This window comes from Athene noctua, chromosome 18 (genome assembly GCF_965140245.1).
Source record: "Athene noctua chromosome 18, bAthNoc1.hap1.1, whole genome shotgun sequence".
Lineage (NCBI taxonomy): Eukaryota > Metazoa > Chordata > Aves > Strigiformes > Strigidae > Athene > Athene noctua.
The window spans coordinates 2,768,652-2,790,569 of NC_134054.1; the positions used below are offsets into that span (position 1 = coordinate 2,768,652).

The 21,918-nt window shown below is 50.0% G+C and overlaps 1 protein-coding gene across 1 annotated transcript in view; it reads left to right on the forward strand.

Annotated features, from left to right (window-relative positions):
• The window catches only part of NTN1 (netrin 1), a 107,621-nt gene that overhangs the window by 42,487 nt on the left and 43,216 nt on the right, over nt 1-21,918 (forward strand). Inside the window, exon 2 of the mRNA XM_074922239.1 lies at nt 11,091-11,279. Coding sequence (XP_074778340.1) covers nt 11,091-11,279 — 189 coding nt within the window. The remainder of the gene's footprint in view (nt 1-11,090; nt 11,280-21,918) is intronic.

Consider the following 21,918-nt stretch of genomic DNA (forward strand, 5'->3'; position numbering starts at 1 on the left):
CCCTCCCGCTCTGGCCTCCAGGCTGGGAAGGACCGCTGTGCTGGGGAGCATCTCCTCACCAGGGAAAGAGCCACCGAGCCAAAGTGGCCAAGTCCAGGCTGCACTGCATGGAGGGGAGACAGCCTGCATGACCAGCCTCTCCACGGCAGCACAGATGCTCATCCCTGCTCTGCCGGGTGGAAATGAATGCACTGAGCTGCCAACTGCTCCCCTGAGCCAGCTCGGCCTCAGAGAGAAACCAAAACCCTTCCCGAGAGCCGTCATCTGTCAAGCTTGTGTTACTGTCTGGCACGTCAAGTAGCCAAGCCAAGATTTGTAATTCATGGGGAAGGGGAGGAGGCCGTGGCAAGTGCTCCCAAAGCCAACCTGTGCTCCATCTCACAGCGTGAGGCAAGGGCTGGAGCAGCATCTGCAGGCACAGGCAGCACCATCTCACCGTCTCCCCAATGCAGGGGACCATCTCTGTGGAGAGTCCCTATTGCTGGGGCTTTTGTCCATGCTGTAACACAGCAGCTCCATGGGTCACTTGTGGGAGATGCCTGCAGGGTAGCATCCTTTCCTGGCTCTGAGAGGATGCTGTCTTCTCAGGCAGGGGTCCCCTTTTCCTTGCTGGCACAGGGGTAGGGGGTTCTGGGAGAGTGCAAATACCCATATGCAGCCACTGGCACTGCCTGGGGTGATGAGGAGATGCAATCCTGACAGAGAGGAGGGAAGGCAGCATCGAACCGATGTCAGGGGAAGGACAAAAGGGTCATTCACAGGAGAAAGTGGTGCCAACTCATCCTGCAAGGGGAAATCAGGTCTCCATAGAGGTGTTTCTGGCACAGGGACCCAGACTCCACGTCACCTCGGGGGGGATGCTGCTGGGTTTGGGGGGAGATGACCAGCCATGGGTTATGTACAGCTTCATGACAGGCTCTGGTGCAGCCCGTAGCTCCCAGCCACAGGGTCCTTTTGGTAGCAGGTCTGGCTGAGGCCAGTTTAACAATTCCCCTGGCCCTGCTCCAGACAAGATTGGGAAATGATCTAGGGTTAAAAAAACACAACAAGTTCCTGAACACGCTTTGTTTGTTTTTAAACTAGAGCCCAGCATAGCCTGACCTCACAGGCAGTTGAATGAGCACAACCGGAGAGGCAGTGAGTGGGCACATGAGTGGCATCATTTTAAGCTGGGTGTGCCCTGGAGGAATCACAGGCTGAGCTAGTTTAAAACCGCTTTGCATTGCTTTAGTTTTCTGGCTCCTTGGGGCAGTGATAGAAGGAGAGTTAAGACTGTTTGTATCCCTGGTCCTTTTAGGCTGAGCATTTTTAATACAGATTTTTAAATCTTTTGACTCTTTGCTGGGTTGGTTGCATTATCAGGCCTTTTGCATTTTGAGTAACCTTTGCTCTGAATGTGCAAATTCTTTCAATATCTGTTTCTGCTGTGACATTAACCTTCAAGTGGCTGATAAACTCCTGCATCAGAAATGTAGGAAAACTTACAGGAAGGTGTCTTGTGCTGTGCTGTGGTAGTGATGGCCTGGGTACTGGGTGTGCTGGGTCCTGTCCCTTGGTCAGGGCTGGAGCATCACTTTGAGGTTTGCAGTGCTCAGATCCCCATCACTATGAGCCTTTCTTTTTGAGCTGCGGGGCTCTGGTTTTACAGAAAGAGAAAAGTATTGATGAGACCAGGCACTCAGGGACTGGGATGCTGATTTTGGCACCTTGAAAAGCATCTGCTCAACCTGCAGCAGTTCATAGCTGCCCATTGAGGTTAGCAGACTGGACAGGTAGGAGGTAAGCACCACCACAGTGTAGAGTAGGGAGAAGGGAAAGGTCTTCTTGTAAAGTACCACAACCCCTGCAGCAGTCAGAGGAAAGGTGCTGCTAAGATCTGTACCAAGATAAGAGGGAAACCATAAGGCCAGAGCCTAAGTGGATAAATTGTTCCCAAGTGGATTCCCCTTGGGCTCTAAATAGACATCGACACTTAATGAGCACCTCAGAGCTTGGTTAGGGTGGGCAGAGGGGGGGTGGCCATGTGCTTTCTCTAATAACCTGTAAGTTGTTGGGTGAGCTCTCCCAGTAGCTCCTGCCTTTGGATGGCATCTGGATGAATTACAGGATGCAAACAATTAATTTCAAAGTATTTACAGTCTCAGGAGGCTGGATATGGATAGTGCAATTAAATGAAGCAAACTGATGACAGCCTGAATTCATCTCCCAGATTGAAATAAAGAGTTCACTTCTTGACTTTTCCTTTCTCAAAAAAAATAATTAATTAAGCTCTTCCCAGGCTGAAGCCTATCGGAAAACTTCCTGCACAATACCTGATTTGCAGGGAAAATCTCCTGGTCAAATCCCACAGCTACTGAAGAAAACAGAGCTGTTGCTAGATCACCTAGAATGTGCCTGTGAGTGCCACCACTTCACTGGCTGTGCTGGGGCCTGAGTGTGGGTTCAATGTGCTGGCAGTTTCAGTGCGGGCCAGAAGAGCCTGGCCCATGCCCTGCCCATGTCCTTCCCAGCCACAGATCAGCCCCCAGATGAGGTCCAGCCCTCAGAGATGGTTTCTCCAGTCCTTGCTGAGGCAAACTCTTGATGTAGACTATGAGGCTGGAGCCCTCATATCCAGACAGCTTTCAGAGGTGCTCTAGATGGAAGAAGACTCCAGTCTCTGTTGAAGGGCAGCCGATGTCCCCTCCCAGCACACTGGCTGGAGTAAGCAAGGACAATTTGCAACCCATTTCCAGGCACTGTGTACAACCCTGTGTGCTGCACCAGGGCTAGGCTTGCTTTGTGATTTGCATCCTGTATTGAGTAAGACTGCTTTTGTCTTGAGAGAAAATGCCTTGGGTGAGAGGCTGCCACAGATCTCAACATTTCAATGCAATACAACAGGCCCACAGGTTTTTCATTCATCCTTATTGCCTGCTGATAGACAGTCAACTGCCTGGTGGCTTTGAAGGAGCCATCGAAGGTCACTGGAGATGTCCCTGGGGGTTCAAGTCAGGAATACACAAGTCAGTGGGACCTCGACGGTTTCAAGCAGCTGTTTGCCACGTGTGCCGGCTAGCAATGGGGAGATCTCCACTGCTCAGAGATTGTTAAAATCTGGCTCATAATCTGAACATCTCAAAGCTGTAAATCTCCCAGGAATAAGCCTTGCTCTTGCTCCTCTGATACTTCCTGCAGGGCCAGAAATACCATGTGGACAGCCAGGAAATACCTAGTGAGATTTCAGTGTTCCAGTCCAGTCTGGAACTAATAAATGTGGAAGCAGTTATGAAAATATTTCCCTCCTTGAAATTAATAAAAACATGTATCAGACCACAGTCAGGTTCACGTCACAGGTTAAGTCACAAGTAGTGTCTGTTGCTGTTGAAACCAGTTCCCATGGTTGGGGGGCTGCAGAGGGACGGAGAAGCAGCCACCATGCCTGGTTTGCATCAACTGCTGGGTGCTCTCCGAAGGGATCTTGTGCTATTGGGAAGAGCTTTGATCTCACAGCACTGGAGAAAATTTGATAATTGTGAGTGTCGACAAAGTAACCCTCAGCAGCTGATCTGATGGGACTTGTTCTTTCCTCTTTTGGGTTTGGTCTGTGAGCAGCTCTGCACTTTCTCCCTATATCTGCTCTCAAAACCACACGCCAGAGATTACATACTGGTTGTTGGCTTTGCCAAGCTCTCTGCCACCCAGTTTTGAGGGCCAGTGTTTGAGCTGACTACAGGTGCTGATGGACACCTGGTTCACCATGGATGTGCCTGGTTTACCCCTAGTGTCTGCTGGGGTGAGGGCAACCCCCAAAACACTTTCATGGATTGAATCTGTCAAGCTCTGCTGTTTAGCATTTGCTCTTCCTACCCACTCCCCAGCATGTGCTGAAAGTTCACCCCTCCTGCTGACGGGCCTGCCAGTGACCACCTCTGCTGGGGGGTCTGATGTAAGGAGGTAGATCTCGTACCAAAGGCAGGAGGGAGAAATGCAGGTTGGCACTGCTGGACTCAGCACCCAAGAGTCCAGCAGCAGGACAAACATCTACTGCCCTGTCTTACAGGCATAGTTTTGAGCTTGGTTTGGCCAGTGAAAATAAGATCTTCGGGGAATTTAGCTGCAAAATTCTATCAACTATGACCGAACATTGTCCCCCATTCTTCCGTGAGTCAGAAACTCAGCCGAGCTTGAGCAGTTCTTCCTAGAGACAGCAAAGGACACATCCCTACCAGGGAGCAATGTTTTTCTTTTTAAGCCTTGGCTTCAAATATAAGGGAAATAGATTTTCTTTAAGGAAAGAAATCCCCAAATTTGTTAGCATTGGCACAACACTGTATTTTTCACTAGCCTTGTTTCTCATTAGCAGTTGAATCATTTTAGCAGGAACTTTTCCAGAAATATTCAGCCTGAGTCAGACACCCGGTCTCAAACATTTCAGCCCAGTGTGTTTGGCATTTTTTTATGTAAAAGAAAATGAGGGTCTTATAATTGGAAATCTCAGGCAGGCGTAAATGTTGCTGTTACCAGCTTGGGCGTCAGTACTGCAGAGCGTTGTTATACTTTGCAGAACCAATGTTGACAGGGGGCATCTCCAGGGCCTCCTGGTCCCTGGGGCATGTAGAGGTTTGGGAACTGGGCAAAGTGGGAAGTGAAGGGCACTTGGAGCGTGCAGCATCCCCAGGGAGGTCTTGGGTCACTCTGATGCCATCTTGTCTACAGCTTTTTCGCAGAATACCATTCCTCAGGTTTTTCATGCATGGAAAAGTCTTCTGTTCCGCAACCCCTTTTTATGCCACCGGGAAGATTTTCTCAGCATGTTTCTCCACAGGATCTCTCTCTTGCTTCACCTACATTTGCAGTTTGGTCTTTCCTTTCTCTTAGGGGTGTTTCTCATGGGTGGAGAGGGGTGAGAGGGATCTGGCCTCGCAGGGAGCAGGTCAGAGTGCAAGGCGCTGCCCAGAAAGCCTCCAGCCCCAGCAGTGGGGGTCTCTGGGATGCATCAGCAAGGATGGGACTTTCCTTCCCACACCACCAGTGCATACTTACTTTTGCTGTAAGACAGGTTTGTGGCTCCTGTTTCATGGGTGATGCCAGCCATAGCTGCATATTTTGTGGTGTGTCCACACACTTTTCTCCATCTTTTTGCTCTGACTGTGGGGGAAACCTGGGGCCTGGCGCAGACCCTGTGTCTCCCCCTTGCAGCCACAACACCTCGATGGATTTCCCCCTCAGTGGATTAGCTTGAGCAAACCAAACCAATTTCCGATCCTCCTCCTTACTCAGACTTAACAGCGCACGCAAATGAATTTTCCTGAGCAAACGTTTTTGTTTAGTGTTGGCCAACTGGGTCTGTGGTGGGTGGCAGCAAGCCACACGGGATGGCATGGGACCGCCTGCCCTGCAAGCAGAGATGGATCTGGCTGCTCAGTCCCTACGGCTCCAAGCTCCTGGGGCCGCGTGCAGAGGCTGTACTGTACAGGACTTTGCTGCTGCTGGTGTTCATCCATGCTTTGCCATTTTGACGCAGCAAGCATGGACAGAAAGCCCCTCCCCAGGTCAGGCAGCATCCATGCCCCCCAGGGGACATCCACCGGGATCACTCACTGGGCACAGCCCCGCAGCCCAACACACCACAGCCTGTGCTGGACCAGAGGGGTCTGGTGGCGTGCAGCAGTGCAGGAGCTCATCCAGCACCTCCAAGTTCATGTCCAGCTGCTCCAAAACCTCAAACCAGCTGGCAGCAGGCTTGAAGGGACATGATGCTGTAGGGGACCAGGGACACCTTCCCACTGTCTGCATTTCTCTTTACCTCCCAGTCCAGTAAGTAGATAAGTCTCTGGTCTCAGGTCTCTCCACTGTCCTCTCTCTTTGACTTGTCTGTTTGCTTGACCGTTATGGCCCTCAAAAATAATATCCCTGAAGAAATCTCCAGGGGTGCCCTGGGAGCAAAGCCCCTCCACAGATGGGCATAGGCAGGGTGCCCTTCTCAGTGGCTGGGACAATGCACGCAAGGCTTGCTCCTGCAGATGAGAAAAAATGGCTCAGGCTGAGCTAGCAATTTTCTGGCAAAAAAACTTATCTGGGAAAGGGACAATTTTAAGGAGAATGAGACTATTCATAAATTCAAGTAAAATTTAGAGATTACTTTCAGCCCCTGGGTTCTTCTATCCTCCCTTTTCCCTTCCCCCCTCCCCTGAATTATTGTTTGCAAAAATTAAAACAAAATGTTTTGGGGTTTTTGTTTGTTTAAAAAGTAATTTGCATTTTTAAAATTGCCAAAATATAAGTTTTGGAAGGGTGGGGTCTTTTGAAAGGGCAGCATTGTCATTGCTGAATGAAAACTGTGGAGAGGAATGCGTCCTGGGAGACACAGGGCGCTGGGACACGGGGCCCGGGGGACACGGCAGCGGCACAAAAGACCACAACCATAGCTCCCACTGCGCAGCTCCAGCCTGCGCCCCCCATTCACCTATCTCCTTTTGTTCTCCCAAATGGAAAATCCTGCCCGCCTTGACCTTCTTCGATGGATTCATTTGACCAATTCACTGTTTTTAATGTGGAGATGCCTGTGCTGCAGTTTCTTCACCCAGCTCCAAACTGCATTTCTCCTCTTTTCCATTCTGACTTTCTCCAGTTTTCTGAACATCTGCATTTAAGTGATATCTGGTTATTCATATCGGAGCTTGGCGGCCCAGGTAGGGACTTATGAAGCACTGTACATCTGTGCACAATAAAGTCAGTGAACAAAAGGCTTGTGAGGTCCTTGGCAAAATAAGAAAGAAGAGAGCAGGAGACATCAGCACTGAGTTTAGTTGAGCAACTGGAGCCAAAACCTTTCACTGGAGAGGTCTCAGCACCTGGCACATGTTTTACCCAGAGCTGGGTCTGTGCTGGGTCTGCAGCCTGTGCAGGGGTATCTTCCCCATGTGAAAAGCAAAGCGTGTGGAGTGTAGGTGATACCAGTATTGGGAAGTGATTTTTATTACAGCCAGCAAAGGCATTCATAGAAAGAAAAGATGGGTTGCTAAAGAGCAACTTACTGTGGCAGGGAAATTCAAACCAAGAAGCACTGGCTGGAAATTAAAGCCAGGCCAATTCATGTTAGGAACTAGGCAAAATGCTTTAGCACAGCAGGGGATTAACCGTTGGGCTGAGGGAGAGGGTGGGCGGGAGCTGCGTTTCCTGAGTGCCTCCATCCAGGGAAAATGTGGCCGGGCAAGCCGCACACCCTGCCTGCGGCTCCCGGGGATCGTGCACAGATTTGGAGTTGGGATCCAAAAGCATCATGACCTGCTGCTGGGTCCCTGCTGGTCCTAACATCTGGCCCCCAGCGATAGCAGTGTGACCAGGCATTGCCACACGCTTCTCTGGGCCCCCGCTGCCGATTTTCTCCAAGGCTGTAGCACCAGTGTGATGGATCCCATCGCAATGTGTCCCAGCCTCATCCCCAGCAAGGTCTTTGATGCCTAGATGGGTCATTTATTGCATTGCCCTAATTCTTCCATCCCTATGTGCTACTGTCAGGAAAAAATAGCATAGCTATTTTCCTTCAGTCGGACCAAGACTCTCCCACTGGGCATCTGCAAACACATCAGGCTATAGGCAGAACTACCAGCTAGGCCTGGCTGGTGGCCAGTGGTGCACAACACTGGCCATTCAAGACCAGGGTGAGCACAGGAGACAGTAATTTCAATTAAAATCATTCTTCTTGAGTCAGTTTGGCCCCTTCTGACAGCACAAGCAGGTAGATCAGGAGGGGGTGAATGATGGAAAAGCACCCGTGTACATGGGGTTAGGAGGCAGTCGGTGCCCAGCGGATGTCCTCAGAGCCCTGGGAGTGCAGGTGGAAGGAGGGCACAAAGCTGAGGTTAGGCTGATGGAGCCAAAAAAGCTGGAACGTTACAGTGGTGGCCATCACTCCTTTGCTGCTTGCGGTGCTTGCGTGGAGCTCGCAGGGAGACCAGGTGCAGGGATGCTGGAGGTGGAGAGGGGCTTGACCAGCCCACACCTTCTCCCAGCTCATTCACTCCCTCCTGGAGGGTTTATACCCCGAGGTATAAAATCACAATGCACAATCTTTAGGTTGTTTTCTCTGGACGAGGACAGGGACGGCCGTTCTGGGGGATTCCTTGCAGCTTCTTGTGAGGTTCAGCTTCTTCCCTTCTCCAGACACTGGATTTTCCCATCCCTGGAAGATCAGTGTAAAACTGATCCCAGGAGCAGGGCTGCGAGCAGCTCTGCACACTCCACTTATTCCTCCACATTCCCGCACAGCTCTGCCCTGGTGGGACCAGCACAAATATTTGCAAAGATCTTGAGAAAATCCCAGGAGTTCTTCTTTCCTGGCTTTGTAAAAACATTTCTGCTTATCAAGCAACCCAAAGAAATGCGAAGATTTTCACTCGCTCTTCGGGTGGGCTCAGCTTTGAATTTTAAAAAGGCATTTGTCAATGCAATCTTGCAAAATACTTGAGTACCAAGTCCAGCTCTTCTAAAATACAAGTTTTAGGAGGAGGTGAGCTTTCATGCTCTTTGGAAAACACACATTTCTGCCAGATTAAAGGAAGAACTAGGTCTTCTGTGAGGCCATGCCACCCCCCTGGAGAAATGTGTCCTCATATTGGTCAACAGGGACTAAATCCTGCGGTTTGTAGCACCAAAGAGAGGGTTGCTAGTGAATCTCGAGGCTTTGAATGATAGAGGCGTGCCTGCACGGTCACAGTCTACAGCAGGGATGACAGACCCTCAGACTGAGGGACTTAAATCTTCTTTTCCTCTGCTTGAGCTGAGTCCTCAGGCCATGCTGTTGATACAGGTGTTGCCTCGGTGGTTAGCTGTAGCCAAGAGGACATCCTTCATGTTGCAGCCCTGTTGCACCTCTCAGCCAGTCCACGCCTGGGAGAAGGCTCTGCCCTGAGCCAAGGAACCAGCCCTCAACGCTGTGCCTCCCGCATGCCTGGTAAAAGGGTTTAATCTTATCATCTCGGTCGCCTCTTTGTAAAACAAGGATTGGGACTTCAACAATGCCACGTCCTTCCCGAAAGCTTAGCTCATGTGTTCTGCAGGGCAAGAATCACCTCTAACCCTCTATTTGTACAGTGCTGACTGCAGCAGAGCCATCGAGGTGGCAGGGGTTGCTCAGCATGCCATGAGAAAAGGAGAACCCATAGCTGAGTGGCTGCTGGGCTGCTCCTGGCAAAGCACGAAGTGCTCTTCCCGAGATTAAGATGGAAAGGGAAAAACTCACAAGGGGGGGATGAAAAAAGTGCTGGGTGTGTGCTCCCGCACTTCTATTAGATCCAAACAGTCTAAGTGTGCTCACAGTGTCACAAACGTGTCTGTGAGACTGGCCAGATCTAAAAAGCAACAATTCGATCTGCATGCAGGAGCTGTGTCTCCGGTCTCCTTGATGGTCATGTTTTGGGAGATGACAAATGCACCCGCAGGCTGGTGGGCTCATCTAAGGAGAGGCAAACCGCAGTTCAAAGTCGTGGCCTCACTCGGTGTCAGGAATCTCACTTTCTCATGGCTGGTAAACTGCCCTCGGGTCACTCTTCTCACCATTAGCATGTTGGTGGCTGCTTCTCCTGCTCTGTCAGCGTTTGGTGGGGACGCGACGTTGGGCCTCACCATGTCAGCCAGAAGAATTCAGATGGCAAAGCACGGAGAGAGCAATCTCCATCCCACTGGCTGGACGTGTCTGGAGGATTTTGCTCTCCCCTTTGCTTTCATGTCATGAGTTAGCTAGGGATTGTTCCTGATAAATAATCCGGAACTGCACTGTAATTTTCTGGGCTGAAATTTGATAATTAAGCAAATATAGCATGTCTTTGTCTTGGGTAAGCACCATAAGGTAAACAGGAAGGAATGAGGGATTAAGACATCTCTGCTCTAAAGGAAGGTGACAAGCCCAGAGCCGTGACACCTTCGTGCCGAGCCGAGAGGCCCAGCTGTGGGTTGGCATTGCACAGATGCATTGTTCAGGGGTGAAGAGCAAATAAAAGCAAAGGGAAAAGAAAACAAGCTGTAAAATTCTCGGCAAAGCACAGAGCCCCAGCAACTGCCTCTTGATGTTCCTGTGACAGCTCTGGGGAGAGGCAGGCGAGGGGTCGAGCTTTTGAAGTCCTTAAGTTGTCCTTTGCAAAGGCCCCCTGTTAAAATAGTCCCTGTGTTGACATTAGGCTGCATATGGTGGAGAAATTGGACATCTCCCGGCAGGTTCAGTCACAGCACATGCAATCAAATCAGAGGGGGACTTTTTGGCGTTTGACTAACTGGGTGTCAGGCTGGCCCGGTCCCAGTGGCAGGGTGAGAGATGCGGAGGCAGAGGTGAGATTTTATCAGCATGCTCAGGGCTGCAGGCGCGTAACAGAGCCTTGAGCTACGGGTACCAAGGGCAGGAAGGAAAGCTGGGGAAGAAGGTAGCTGAGAAGGTCTTGAAATTATCTTTGGAGCCCAAACACACACATGCGTTGGGACTGGTGAGAGTGGACATACTGAGAAGATCAGGCAGGTGATGTTGGAAACCCCCTTTCCCTCCGGGTGCAGACAGAGGGGCCTCTCGGGGTACTGGGAAGCAGGGGGGGTCCCAATAGTTTCGGGGGGAGCTTTGCAGCACAGTGTGAAACACCACAGTGCAAGAGCAAATGAGAAGGGAGATGACCAGCGCTCACATGGGGCAAAGCGGTTGCAACAAAGCTGGGGGAGCAGCCAGGGAGTTGTGCATTGCCATTTCCTAACCAAGGATGGGCTCCCTCTGCTCACAGCTCTGCCTGCACTCAGCTTGTGATTCACACTAAGAGTGGGGAGAGGCAAAAAGGCGTATTTGTTGCAAGTCACAATGGTGAAATGAGGTCTTGGTGACCTCAGCTTCCCCTCCAAAAATCTGGAGTCACCACATAGTACTGGTCAAGGAGGGATGCAGGTTAGCAGTTGGATTCCCTTAGCCAGAGGTACCACCAGAGCATCCCGCCCTGTGACACCCCCTCTGCGGTGGGGCTCCCCAGGCAGGACCTCGAGGGTGTCCAGCCCCATGCACACAGGCTCCCCCGGGGTTGGCACCTCCGTGGCTGGCGCAGATGCTGACGGTCTCTGCTCTTTGCCTCTCGCAGCCTGTAACTGCAACCTCCACGCCCGGCGGTGCCGCTTCAACATGGAGCTCTACAAGCTGTCGGGGCGCAAGAGCGGTGGCGTCTGCCTGAACTGCCGGCACAACACTGCGGGGCGGCACTGCCACTACTGCAAGGAGGGCTTCTACCGGGACCTCAGCAAGCCCATCTCCCACCGCAAGGCCTGCAAAGGTACCGGGTCAGGGGTGGGATGGCTGGGACCGCACAGCTCCTTCTCCTCTGACCCCTTCCGCTGTCCCTGCTTCCACAGCTCTTGCTCTCACCAAATTCCTGCTGCTCGTCCCTCTCCCAAACCAAGCCCCTGAAATTAATTTTCTTACCCCCACGTTCCCTGCTGTCACCTCTCCTTGGTCTCCCCAGCTTCCCGGTGAGGACAAGGCCACCAAAATACAAAAAGTCCTCACTGCTAAGGAGGACTTTAAATTATTTCAAGTTTTATCACCTATAAATCATGCTTCATCTGCTCCGATAGCCACAGCTAACTTCGTCATCACATATGTAAGGGCGGAGTTGCACAGAACCCCAGATACAGGTTTAGACGTAGTTCCTGTAATTCAGCCTCCTCCAAACCCTCTCTCCTGCTCTCACCCTCCACCCTCGCCCCCAGTGCTGCTCGGGGCACAGGCAGTGGTTAGCCCATGCACAAAATATTTCCCTCCTTGGGATGAGGTGAGAACAGTAAAACAAACGGGAAACAATTTTATTTTGAGCTCAGCAAATGGAGTTTTTTGAGGTTTCCTCTTCGGCGGTGGATGTGAAGGCGAGCAGGGCTTCAGCTGGGGTGGGAGAAGCAATAAGAGCAAATCCCACAAATGAACTTTTTTAACTCTCTGCTGTCTGCTGGAAGAGATCTCAATCCTGAACATGAGACATAGCTAAAGGAATCAAGCAAACACTAAGAAGCCAGATTAGAAGATGCTGGGATTTCCTGCAGAAAGCTACAGCTCTTTTTCTCTCTAAAGATTTGTTTCAACAAGAAACGGAAAGCTTTTTGGCCCGAGCTGCGTATTTTTGGCTGGAAAGCTTTGGGTCTTCAGCATTTTCAATTTTTTAATGAAAATGCTTCTTCATGGTTTTTTTTGTTTTTTTTTTTTTTCCACTGAAAACAGACACTCTTTGCCAAAACAGAAAAAGAAATTACTTCTTTAGACGGCCCTACTCCCCCTTTTTTCACCTTGTAAAAACTATTTCAACGAGACGTTTTTGACCCGCCCTGTGCTGAGGCTGCTAACAAGCTACAGCTTCAGCCGACACGCGGGCTCGTGGGATGTGAACCCAGCCCGTAGCTCTGGCAGGGAGAGGACCTGTCGTTTCAGGGTCCGGGGAGCCAGAAGGTAGGGGTGCAGGGGGGCTGAGATGCTCCCACGCCAGCCCCAACACCCAGCATCCTGGCCGGACCCCCACTCCAGCAGCGAGCTGCCTGCGGCGCGCAGCCGCGCCTTGCCCCTGGTCCCGAGCGGATATGTGTCGTAATAAAGTTCATATTTCTGCTTTCATGGCCGGGTTGCAGCTGAAGTAACAGCGCGTTAGGTTGAGGCAAACAAAGGGAAATTGTGAAGGCGTGGGTTCTCCTTGAGTGGGGCTGGGCAGTGATGCAGGCGGGCATCCAGAGGCGCTTGCTGATGTCCAGAACCTGATTTTCATTTACCTTCCCGCTCCCCAGAAAGGGTTTTGGGGGTCTGGGGCAGTGGTGGGAATTCTAACCCCTCCTCACACAGTTAACTCCTTCCCAGGGCTCTGATTTATCCTGGCTGCCTCCCCAGCGTGGAGGCTTCTGGGGATGTGGTGGGATTTGGGGGAGAGGAGTGGTCTTTCCATGGGGTCATTGTGCATCCATAGGGATTCCAGTCCTCTGGGATCAGCACAGGGAGCACGGAGCAGGGAGGGGATGTTCAGCTGGAGGGTAGAGCAAATCCTATCCCCTGTCCATCTCCAGATTTTATGTCCCAGGAAATGCAGTCCCTGCCCTGTGTTGGCAGTGATGGCCACACTTAAACCCCTCTGTCTCATTGATCCTGACATTTCCCAGGACCTTCCTCATTCCTGCTTTTCCCAGCTCTCCTGCCCATCCAGGCAGCCTGCTCCCGCTCTCCTGCCCATTTATTCTTGCTGGTCTCTGGCCCCTCACTCGTGCATTACTCTCTGTGGCTGATAGCACCGGGGTACTACCCAAAAAGCACAACCAGGTGGCAGATGGGAAATCTCAGAGCTGTGCTGTGCCTCAGTTTCCCCAAGCGAGCTCCCAGGAAGATGCTCTCTGGCCTTCACGAGGGACTCTGCAACATTTTAAGGCTGAATTTCTCAGTTGCTGGGTCATTCACTCTATTAAATGCTCTTTGCAATTGTCGTTTTCTCATCCCCCTGCCTTCTCGAACCGCTCCTGCTCTTGAAATCTGAGATCGCCAAATTTAAATAGTTCTCCAACCCCCCATGGTTTATAACAAAAATGTGGCTATTGGAGCTAACAGATACAAAGGTATGTAATAAATATGCTGGTGCATGAACAGCTCCCCGACTTGCAGACTATTAGCACAATTTCACAGTAGTTGGAATGGTTTATTGTTGGCGTAATCCATCGTCCTATACAAAAGCGGGTGAAATGAAGTTTCCTACAGCAAAGGCATTCCTTTGAAAACTCGTTTTCCTGAGCTCTGTTTATGACACAAGGGATTTTATGTTCCCTCTATTTTTCTTCCCTGATTCAGATACTGTTCTGAAATAATTGTTGAAAACCGGCATTTTTGAAAAACAAACCCTACCATCTAACAACTTCAGTCATTTCTCCATTGATAACAATATTAATTTATCATCTCACCAAGCCATCTGCCGATGGGCAAAGCTCTCCCAGAGTCTCATCTAGACCGAATGTGTTTAGAATTAGGGAATTAACCACCCTGTAGCATCTGCCATCTCCCTCACAACTGCCTGACATCTCATCTCACCCAGCAGATTGTGTTTTCTCTGTAAGACTTGATTCTTTCAACCACCGCATTGCTCCATTCATGTCCTACATGTAACACATTGAAACAAATGCATATAATAGAGCACTGGTGCCTTGTGAGCCGATAGAGAGCTGCCAAGGAAGCATGCAGCACACTTAACCACCCTGGCAAGCAAGCCTGAGCTCAGGCGAACTCACAGCAAATGTTCCATGAAAGAGCTGCTGAAGAGATTTTTGTATTAATTCAACTTCATTAATTCAGTCTAACAGACATGTCCAGCTAAACATCTTTCCTCTCACTTGTGTTTTTCATCTCTCACTCCATCCTATGCACTAGGTTATGTACCTCAATCCATAATGCATCTAAGGTCAGAAAATTAGAGAGGCGTGAGTTGCATTGGTTTAAATGGTTGGTTTGGGTATTTGTGCAAAAATACTACATTGCAGAAATGTTTGCACAGTACCTTCTTTTTTTTTTAACTTGGAGAAAAAGAAAATGCCACACACTTTTGCACATGTTGCAGGGCATGGTGAGAGGCTCAGGCAGCAAAAGGTGAGCAGAAAGTAGAGCAGGGCAATGCCCTTCTGCCTGGGCAGAGGGCTGGTTGGTTTTCTAATAGACAAATCTATAATAATTTTTAATTAAAAGATTTTTTTTAATGATTTGAAATTATCAGGTGAAGGCGTAAGTTGGGCTTTAAGGACGACTTTTACGCTGCTGGTTAAAAGTGATGCAGCCATGCCATATTCCTTGCCTCTGCATTTGCTTCCAACTGTTTTCTTGCAAAAGCGATAAAAGCAAAAAAGTTGCAGTGATCAGAGATGCCCTGTCGCAGAGCCACGCAACAGGCAGAGCATGGCATGAAGCCTGCAAACCACATGCAAAGGAATTGATGACAGATGGAGCAGGGATATTGCATGAAGTGGCAACGCTGGGTGCGCGCCAGAGCCTGCCAGGCTGGAGCCGGGAGCTGACGGACGACCGTGGCTGCTGCGGGTGGGTGGTCAGGCAAACCCAGGGACACCAGTTACTCAAGCGAGGGCTCGGGCTCCCCCGGCATTTTGAGGTCAGACTGCACAACTGATCTCTGCGTGGCCCCGGACGGGGACTCTCAGCCTGGACAAGTCCGGCGGTAGTGCCAGTCCTCCACCGTGGGGGGTGGCTGTGCTCATCTCCAGGGGCACCAGCGTAGGATGCCCTTTGCACTGGCACATAGATCAAAAGCCTGGTCCTGCTCACACCCCTTAGGTGTGTGGGCTGTCCCAGGAAACCACAAAATCCTAGCTATAAGAAATTTTGCATGTTCATCTTTTAAAACTCAGAACAAGGGCAAATTGTTCCTCTTTTCTCACTGATTTTTGTGAGAGCATGAAGAGCTCCCAAAGCGCTGAAGTCCTTCTGCTTTCCCTCTGCTCCAAATGATGTTGCAAGTGACATTCCACATCTGGGTCCTGCAAACCTCCGTCCTCTCTGCTCTGTCGTGGGCTGCTGTAAATCAGGGCCCTAGTGTTAGTTCTTTTGATTAAATTCACTCCTGATATTTGCCAGATTATTGGCACTAATGTAATTCTATTGGAACAGAGACTCTGCAGGATTTTATAGTCTGGCTGTAAAAAAGCTCTGCACTTCAGGGAAAGGATTTACACACTTTTTGATGAAAAGATGACAAATGATACGCATTATGAATGCACTTGTGCTGAGGCTGCCAGTGTAAACCCCTTGCAGAGGGGCAGGATTTGGCACCTGGAGAGGTCACATTCATTAGGACTCAGTGTTTTGGTAAAAAAATAGGATTGCTTGCCTCCCCGGTGCTGTTGCAGTCCCACACCCATGCCTAGCCTGGCAGACTTTTCCATCAGCGTTGGAGAATTATTTAATGGCTCATGAGAGAAAAAAAAAAAAAAAAAAAGCACTCCCAGCCTACCTTGCCCATCCTGGCTTGTACCCTCAAGACTTTGACATTTGCCTTTTGGAGAGTTTGGGTTCAAGCAGAGAGGATGAATGCTGTCCCCGTGAGCTCAGCCTCTGGTCCATTATTTCATGGGTGCAGATGCAGGTTTTCTTCCCACCCAGCTGCAAGCATTTAGTGGGGGGGGGAACACTAACGCATCTGAACCCCTTTGGCCCCTTGTGCTGCCTGGAGAGGAGAGCAGAGCCCCTGGTGACAGGGACAGTGGGAGGAGTCCCCTGTCTCTCTCCACTGACTATAGAGGGAGCTGCGTGACCAGCTTAAAGCAGAGAGCTCATTTCCACAGGGCTGGAGCCAGGGCAGATGTAACCTCTTCTTGCTGCCCGGAGCCCCACTGAGAAGTTGGGATGCAGGAGGCAGCCGCGATAAAACCCACATTAGACAGCAGAGTCTGAGTATGGGCTCGCTGCACCAATGTACTGGTGTCCCACGGGCCACGTCCCAGTGTAGGGCAGCAATATCAGCCCGGCCATGGTGCATCTCTGCGGGTTTCAGTTGTGGTCAGCATCCCTCTGGCCTCAGAGATGTCCCCTGCCACCACGGTCCCCAAACCACAGCTAGGTGGGGGGTAGGCAAGCTCACAACTAACACATCCCAAAGCCATAGGCATGGTCTGGCTAAAACCCCTAAATCAGGGCTCCCTGGGGCAGCAGGGCCACCAGTGGTGGCTCCTGGCAGGGCTCCTGTCCCCAGCCTTTCCTTGTCTGCAGCGAACACCAGCTCCCACAGGCTCCCTCCTGTCACTACAGGGACCCTGTCACTGCTGGACATCCGTGCAGGAGATCTACCCTTAGTGTCCACCTTAGGAGGCAGTGAAGTGCATCCTAAGAGATATGCTCCTCTCCCCAGAGCAACTTCATTTTGATGCCCATCTCTAGTCCAGCTCATTTGTGGTTTCACAAGGCAAAGATCAAGGCAATACTTTCTATGAATTCCCCCCAGGGAGTTGTCCTTAATTATCAAATTTCCTTCTCTTCCTTTTCTCCTTTTCTTCCTCTTTGAAGACCAGCTGGAGCTACAGTTCAGACGAGAGATGAGCCAACTCGTAGTGCTGGCAGGGCTTGGACCGAGTTCTTGTATCAAGGCTTGGTCACCTCTGAAAAATCACATTGCTGGAGAAAATCCAAACTTCCAAGGCACTGATCTACCAGACACAGACTTTATCTTCTCCATAGGGCATGCTCTTCCACTGCTGTGAGAACAATTTTCTAGCTGTATTTCTATACTGCATTTGTTAGTGGTTATGCCTTAGTCACCCCCTTCCCCAAGGCCCCATAATTCTTTATATCGATATTATTCCAAGTGCTGAGCACTGATTTATGGTTTCTACATCTAAAACTTGTCATCAACAACCCCCAGGCACACACAAACCAGTCAGAGAAAGTTTATAGAAATGCAGCTTTAAACTGTCCCACGCACACGGGTCACTGCATGGAAGTGTCACAGGTCAGTGCAGGAGGCTTGAGTGCCACTGCCACCCAGTGCCACCACCCCCGTGGCACCTCCAGAACCCCGGGCAGAGTTGCACCATTCACCCGCTTGGGCTGGAAAGGTCCCAAAGCAAAGAACGGACATGATTATTGCAGAAACTCTTAAACTGTTTTGAGTGAGTAGTGTGAAAACATGGAAAAGGAGTGATTTATTTTTTTAAATGAAGACTTGAGCTCAACAGAAGACGTCTACCTGGCTATGCCAGCTTTTAAACATCCATGACTTTAATGACATATGAGCAGCTATGTCAAGTTAAGCAGCTGCTTCTGTGAGAGACGGAGTGGGAAGAGTTTGCTGTGTCACAGCAGTGGAATATTCCTGTGGCAAACCCAGCAATTGAGACACTTTCTAATTGTTTCAAGCCAGATGGGGCTCCATGTGCCAGCCTTCACCCTGCTCTCCCTTCCACGCGTGCCTTCCAGTTCCAAGGATTTTCTAATTAAGCCTGATCTATGTGAGCCATCAGTGAGGAACAAACCAAATGTTAGAGCCACGCACAGCCCTTTCCTCCAGCCCAGGGCAGCTCCACCACCTCCACGCACTGCATGGGGATGATGCCACACACTGAAGCACACATTTAGGGACAACAAACATCACATTCCAGTTTCATATTTGCAGCCACTGGTGATCTGAAGGGGTCATAATTTTGGTCCTCTATGTATCTGCCCCTGGAAGTGCTCTAGCATTGGGGCTGGTTCTCCATTTTGGTGCAAATTAACTGGGACAAGGGTAAAATCCTTCTGTCTGGTCTTTCCAGAAACTCGATGCTGACTTCCTCCTCTCTCTGGCTTACAGAGCCACCTCCCACAATACAGCAGCACCTAAACAAATACTTGCTTTCAGTGGAATATATTTTAGGCAGTCTGGGATCAAAACCTGGATGGTCAGAGAAAGCACAAAGGACTGGTAGGACACTCCCCTCCCTGGGGGCTGGCAGAGCACCAAGGGCCATTGCTGTGGGCAAGGAGGCTCTGCCATCCATCTCCCAGGTGAAGTGCACATACCAGGGGTCTCTGGGCTGCTACAGTCTCCAGAAGTTGGCCCTGGAAGTTTGGTCATTAACAAAAAAAGAGAGGAAAAAAGAAGGGAAAGGTTTGTCTGTGCCTGGTGTTAAGATCAGAGCAAAACCACCTCCATGCCAAAAATTTCCTTAAGCTGCATCTGTCTTCAAGCTCCAAGGAAGTCAATAATTTCACATATTGCTCCCACCCAGGCGGGTTTTGCTGCATGATTTGACTCCCTGAAAGCCCACACTCTTGGGGCCACTGGGCTGGGCAGAGGCTGTGCCCCCCAGCCCCGCTGCAGTGCCAAGGGAGGGGAGCTGCTTCACAGTCTGGGCCCCTGGTTCTCCTCCAAAAAGCCACATCAGCACTTCCAGAGCTCTTTTCAACAAAGTTTCCCTCTCTTCCAGGAGCATCTTTTGGACTTTGTCAAATCAGTAGAGACTAACTTCAATTTAAAGGCAAATTTGAAACAAAATCAGTTTAGGGAAGGGGAAGTGAGGAAGGGGCTTTTGACATATCTTCCAACAGACTGGGAAGACACCTGAAAATAAACAAGGCAACATCTCATGGAGCAGGACCTGACCTGCAGCACAGACCCTGGAGTTGGATCCGCTTGGCATCCCCAGGCCAGGCAGGAGCACCCGCTCCCCCAGGAGATGCAGCCAGGGCCCCGGCCGTGCCCCCCATGTCGTGCTCCCGCGGATGCTCTCCCACAGAAGCACCCATCACTTGCTTCTTCCACCCAAATGACTAAAACCAGGACCTGAAGCACCACCTCCCAGGAGAAGGACAACACCAGGTGAGCTGGTTTAGAGATGCATCTCCACTGCAATGGGAGACCTCCATCACTTTCAGCACAGGACAGAGGAACAGCCCCACGAAGGGATGAGCTGAAAAAGCATACAGAAAGGGTAGAATCCATGGCAAAAACTGCCAGCACTGTGTGGGGCTCGCAGAAGTTGGGGTGAAATGCTCTGCTGACTCCAGGGAGCCAAGACATGTGATGGAGGCATCTGAGCCAGAGACCCTCTGAAGAACCCTGGGCTCTCCATTGCACCCTGGAAACCCCCAGCAGCTTCTGAGGGCAGATACAGCTCACAGCTGAGTCCCAAATCCATGTTAGACATTTGGATGACCTAGCTTAATAGGAAAATTTAGACAGTGCTGACTCCCTGACAGGAGCTCTGCCTTTCTGAAAAATCAGATCCTTGCAATCGTGGTGCCTGAGAGGAGTTTTACTGGCTAAATTTGGAGCTGACCACCTTCAAAACTGTGGTTTAGGTTTGGTCTTTCAGCAGAAATACATCCATGAGCAATCCTGAAGGGCAGGTTTGGACTGTGGTTTTTCAGAAGTGGCAGGGTTTGACACAATAGAGGGGAATTTGCACCCTATTAGAACGACCCAACAAACAGACTAAAATCCAGTTCTCCATCACAAGTCTCAGACTAAGAACAAAAGTTGCTAAATTCATTTGTGCAGCCAGACCTTTGCATATCTCCAAGACAGAGGAAAGAAAAGGAATAATATGCTTTCCCCATAAATATTTTCAAACTGTTGAGATAATTTCCTGCTTCAGATCATTTCCCAAGAGTGAAAAGTCCTCCAGGCTCTCAGGTCTTGAACATTAAAACAAAGTTCAGTCCTGCTCGCTCATTCATGTGCCCTGTTCTGATTTTAAGCATACTAAAATGAAAAGGCTTTTTTCTAATAGAAAAAGAGGCATTCTCCAGTTAAACATACACTTCTCAGAGCATCACAAATCGGTGGCCTGGATTTGTGCCCCAGGAGCTCTCATTACAATTTTTCACAGGCACTTGGGGTATTGGGGGGCTCTCCCCACTGTGGATGCTTTAGTGTCTGGTAAGGGCTGTGCACACCAAAGGGATCCCTCTCTCCTGACCTTCTTCTGGAGTTTCCCTCTCATCTACCCAACTGCCTCAGTTTGTGAGGCTTGTGGCAACCTCATTATCTCAGGCTTCTGCTCCGTTGCCAGATTTGATTGAAATATTATTAGTGAGAGAATACGCTTGTAGGAACCTCATTTCCTCAGGAGCCAGGCTAAAAATGCATCAGGGGGAGAAAATGTTTGCTTTATTTTTTTTTTTTCTCTTCAAGAAAAGTATTTTCCAGCCCACTCTTTCTCATGCAGTGTCTCCCATGAGAGCAGGTTGAGCCTTATTTTGCTTTAGAGCCATGAGGACACCATGCCCAGGGACTGTGCCCCACTAAGCTGCTCTCTGCCTGGGCAGATCTGTCCCCTGGGGGTCTTTGACCAGACTTGACTTTTTTAGATGGAAAAATAAAAGGGATGGCATCCTCCATGACAAGACCCAAGTCCTGCCAGCAAAGCAGGGAGAAGGAAGCCCCAGTGCTCCATCCCTGAGCACCTCAGCATCCCCACCACTCTTCCTGCCAGCTCCTCCAGCTCTGCTTCAATCGCTTGAAAGGTAGAGCTCCAAGACAACAGGGGAATTTTTACCAATTTTTTAACAAGAGGATTTTCAAGCATTTTGGAAAGTGCTGCCATAATTGTCTTATTGTCTGTATCACTAATTCCTGCCCATAGCACGCCTGCCCAAAAAGTGGATTTATTACCGTGGTTCAAAGCCCCCTCCGGATTAGCGGCGACTCTTGCTCAGTGGAGGCATTGTGGGCCCCGTCTGTTACTTGTTATGGAGAAGACAAAGAGAAGGTCTAATCTGTGAAATTTGGCCCAAACCGCAGGGCGCCAAAGCCCTTGGCTTCCCTGAGTGCCAGTTCAGGAGGAAGAAATGGGAGAGCCCTGAGAAGTGGCACAGGAGGAGGGACACTGTGAAACGCCAAGAGATTATTTGGCTTTGCCCGATAAAAGGGGGAATTCATTTTCTGCTGGCAAGAAACCTTTAAATCTCCAAGAGAATGTGCCGAGGGACATTGTGCGTGAACATGATCCTTTGGAGAACTAAATCCAGTTCACAATATCACAGACAAGCTGACGATCTCATTGCAAAGCAGTTAACAGTTAATATTTAAAGCCATTATTAGTATTCAGAGTTAACACAGAGACATTTCGACCTCTGCGTCTGGTTAGCGAAGTAGCTGGGGCCAGACTGGGTGGGTACACACTAAATACAACAGTTTCTCTTCCACATGACATAAATCTGTGAGATTTGTAAGATGTGCTGCCTGTGGCAGAGATGCTCTGCCATTAAAAATGGTCTCGTCCATCTCTGCAGGATCCTGTCCACAGAGCCAGCATAAACCTCTCTGCACCATTCTGGTACACAGATATCAGATCATAATGCTCCGCGCTCATGGACAAATAACGAGGGTAGGTCTCCAAAGGAAGGAGCACCGCTTGTTTTGAACTCTTTCCCCAAAGGCAGGAGCCAAAGCAAATCCACTAGAAAAAACTTGCCCCGGT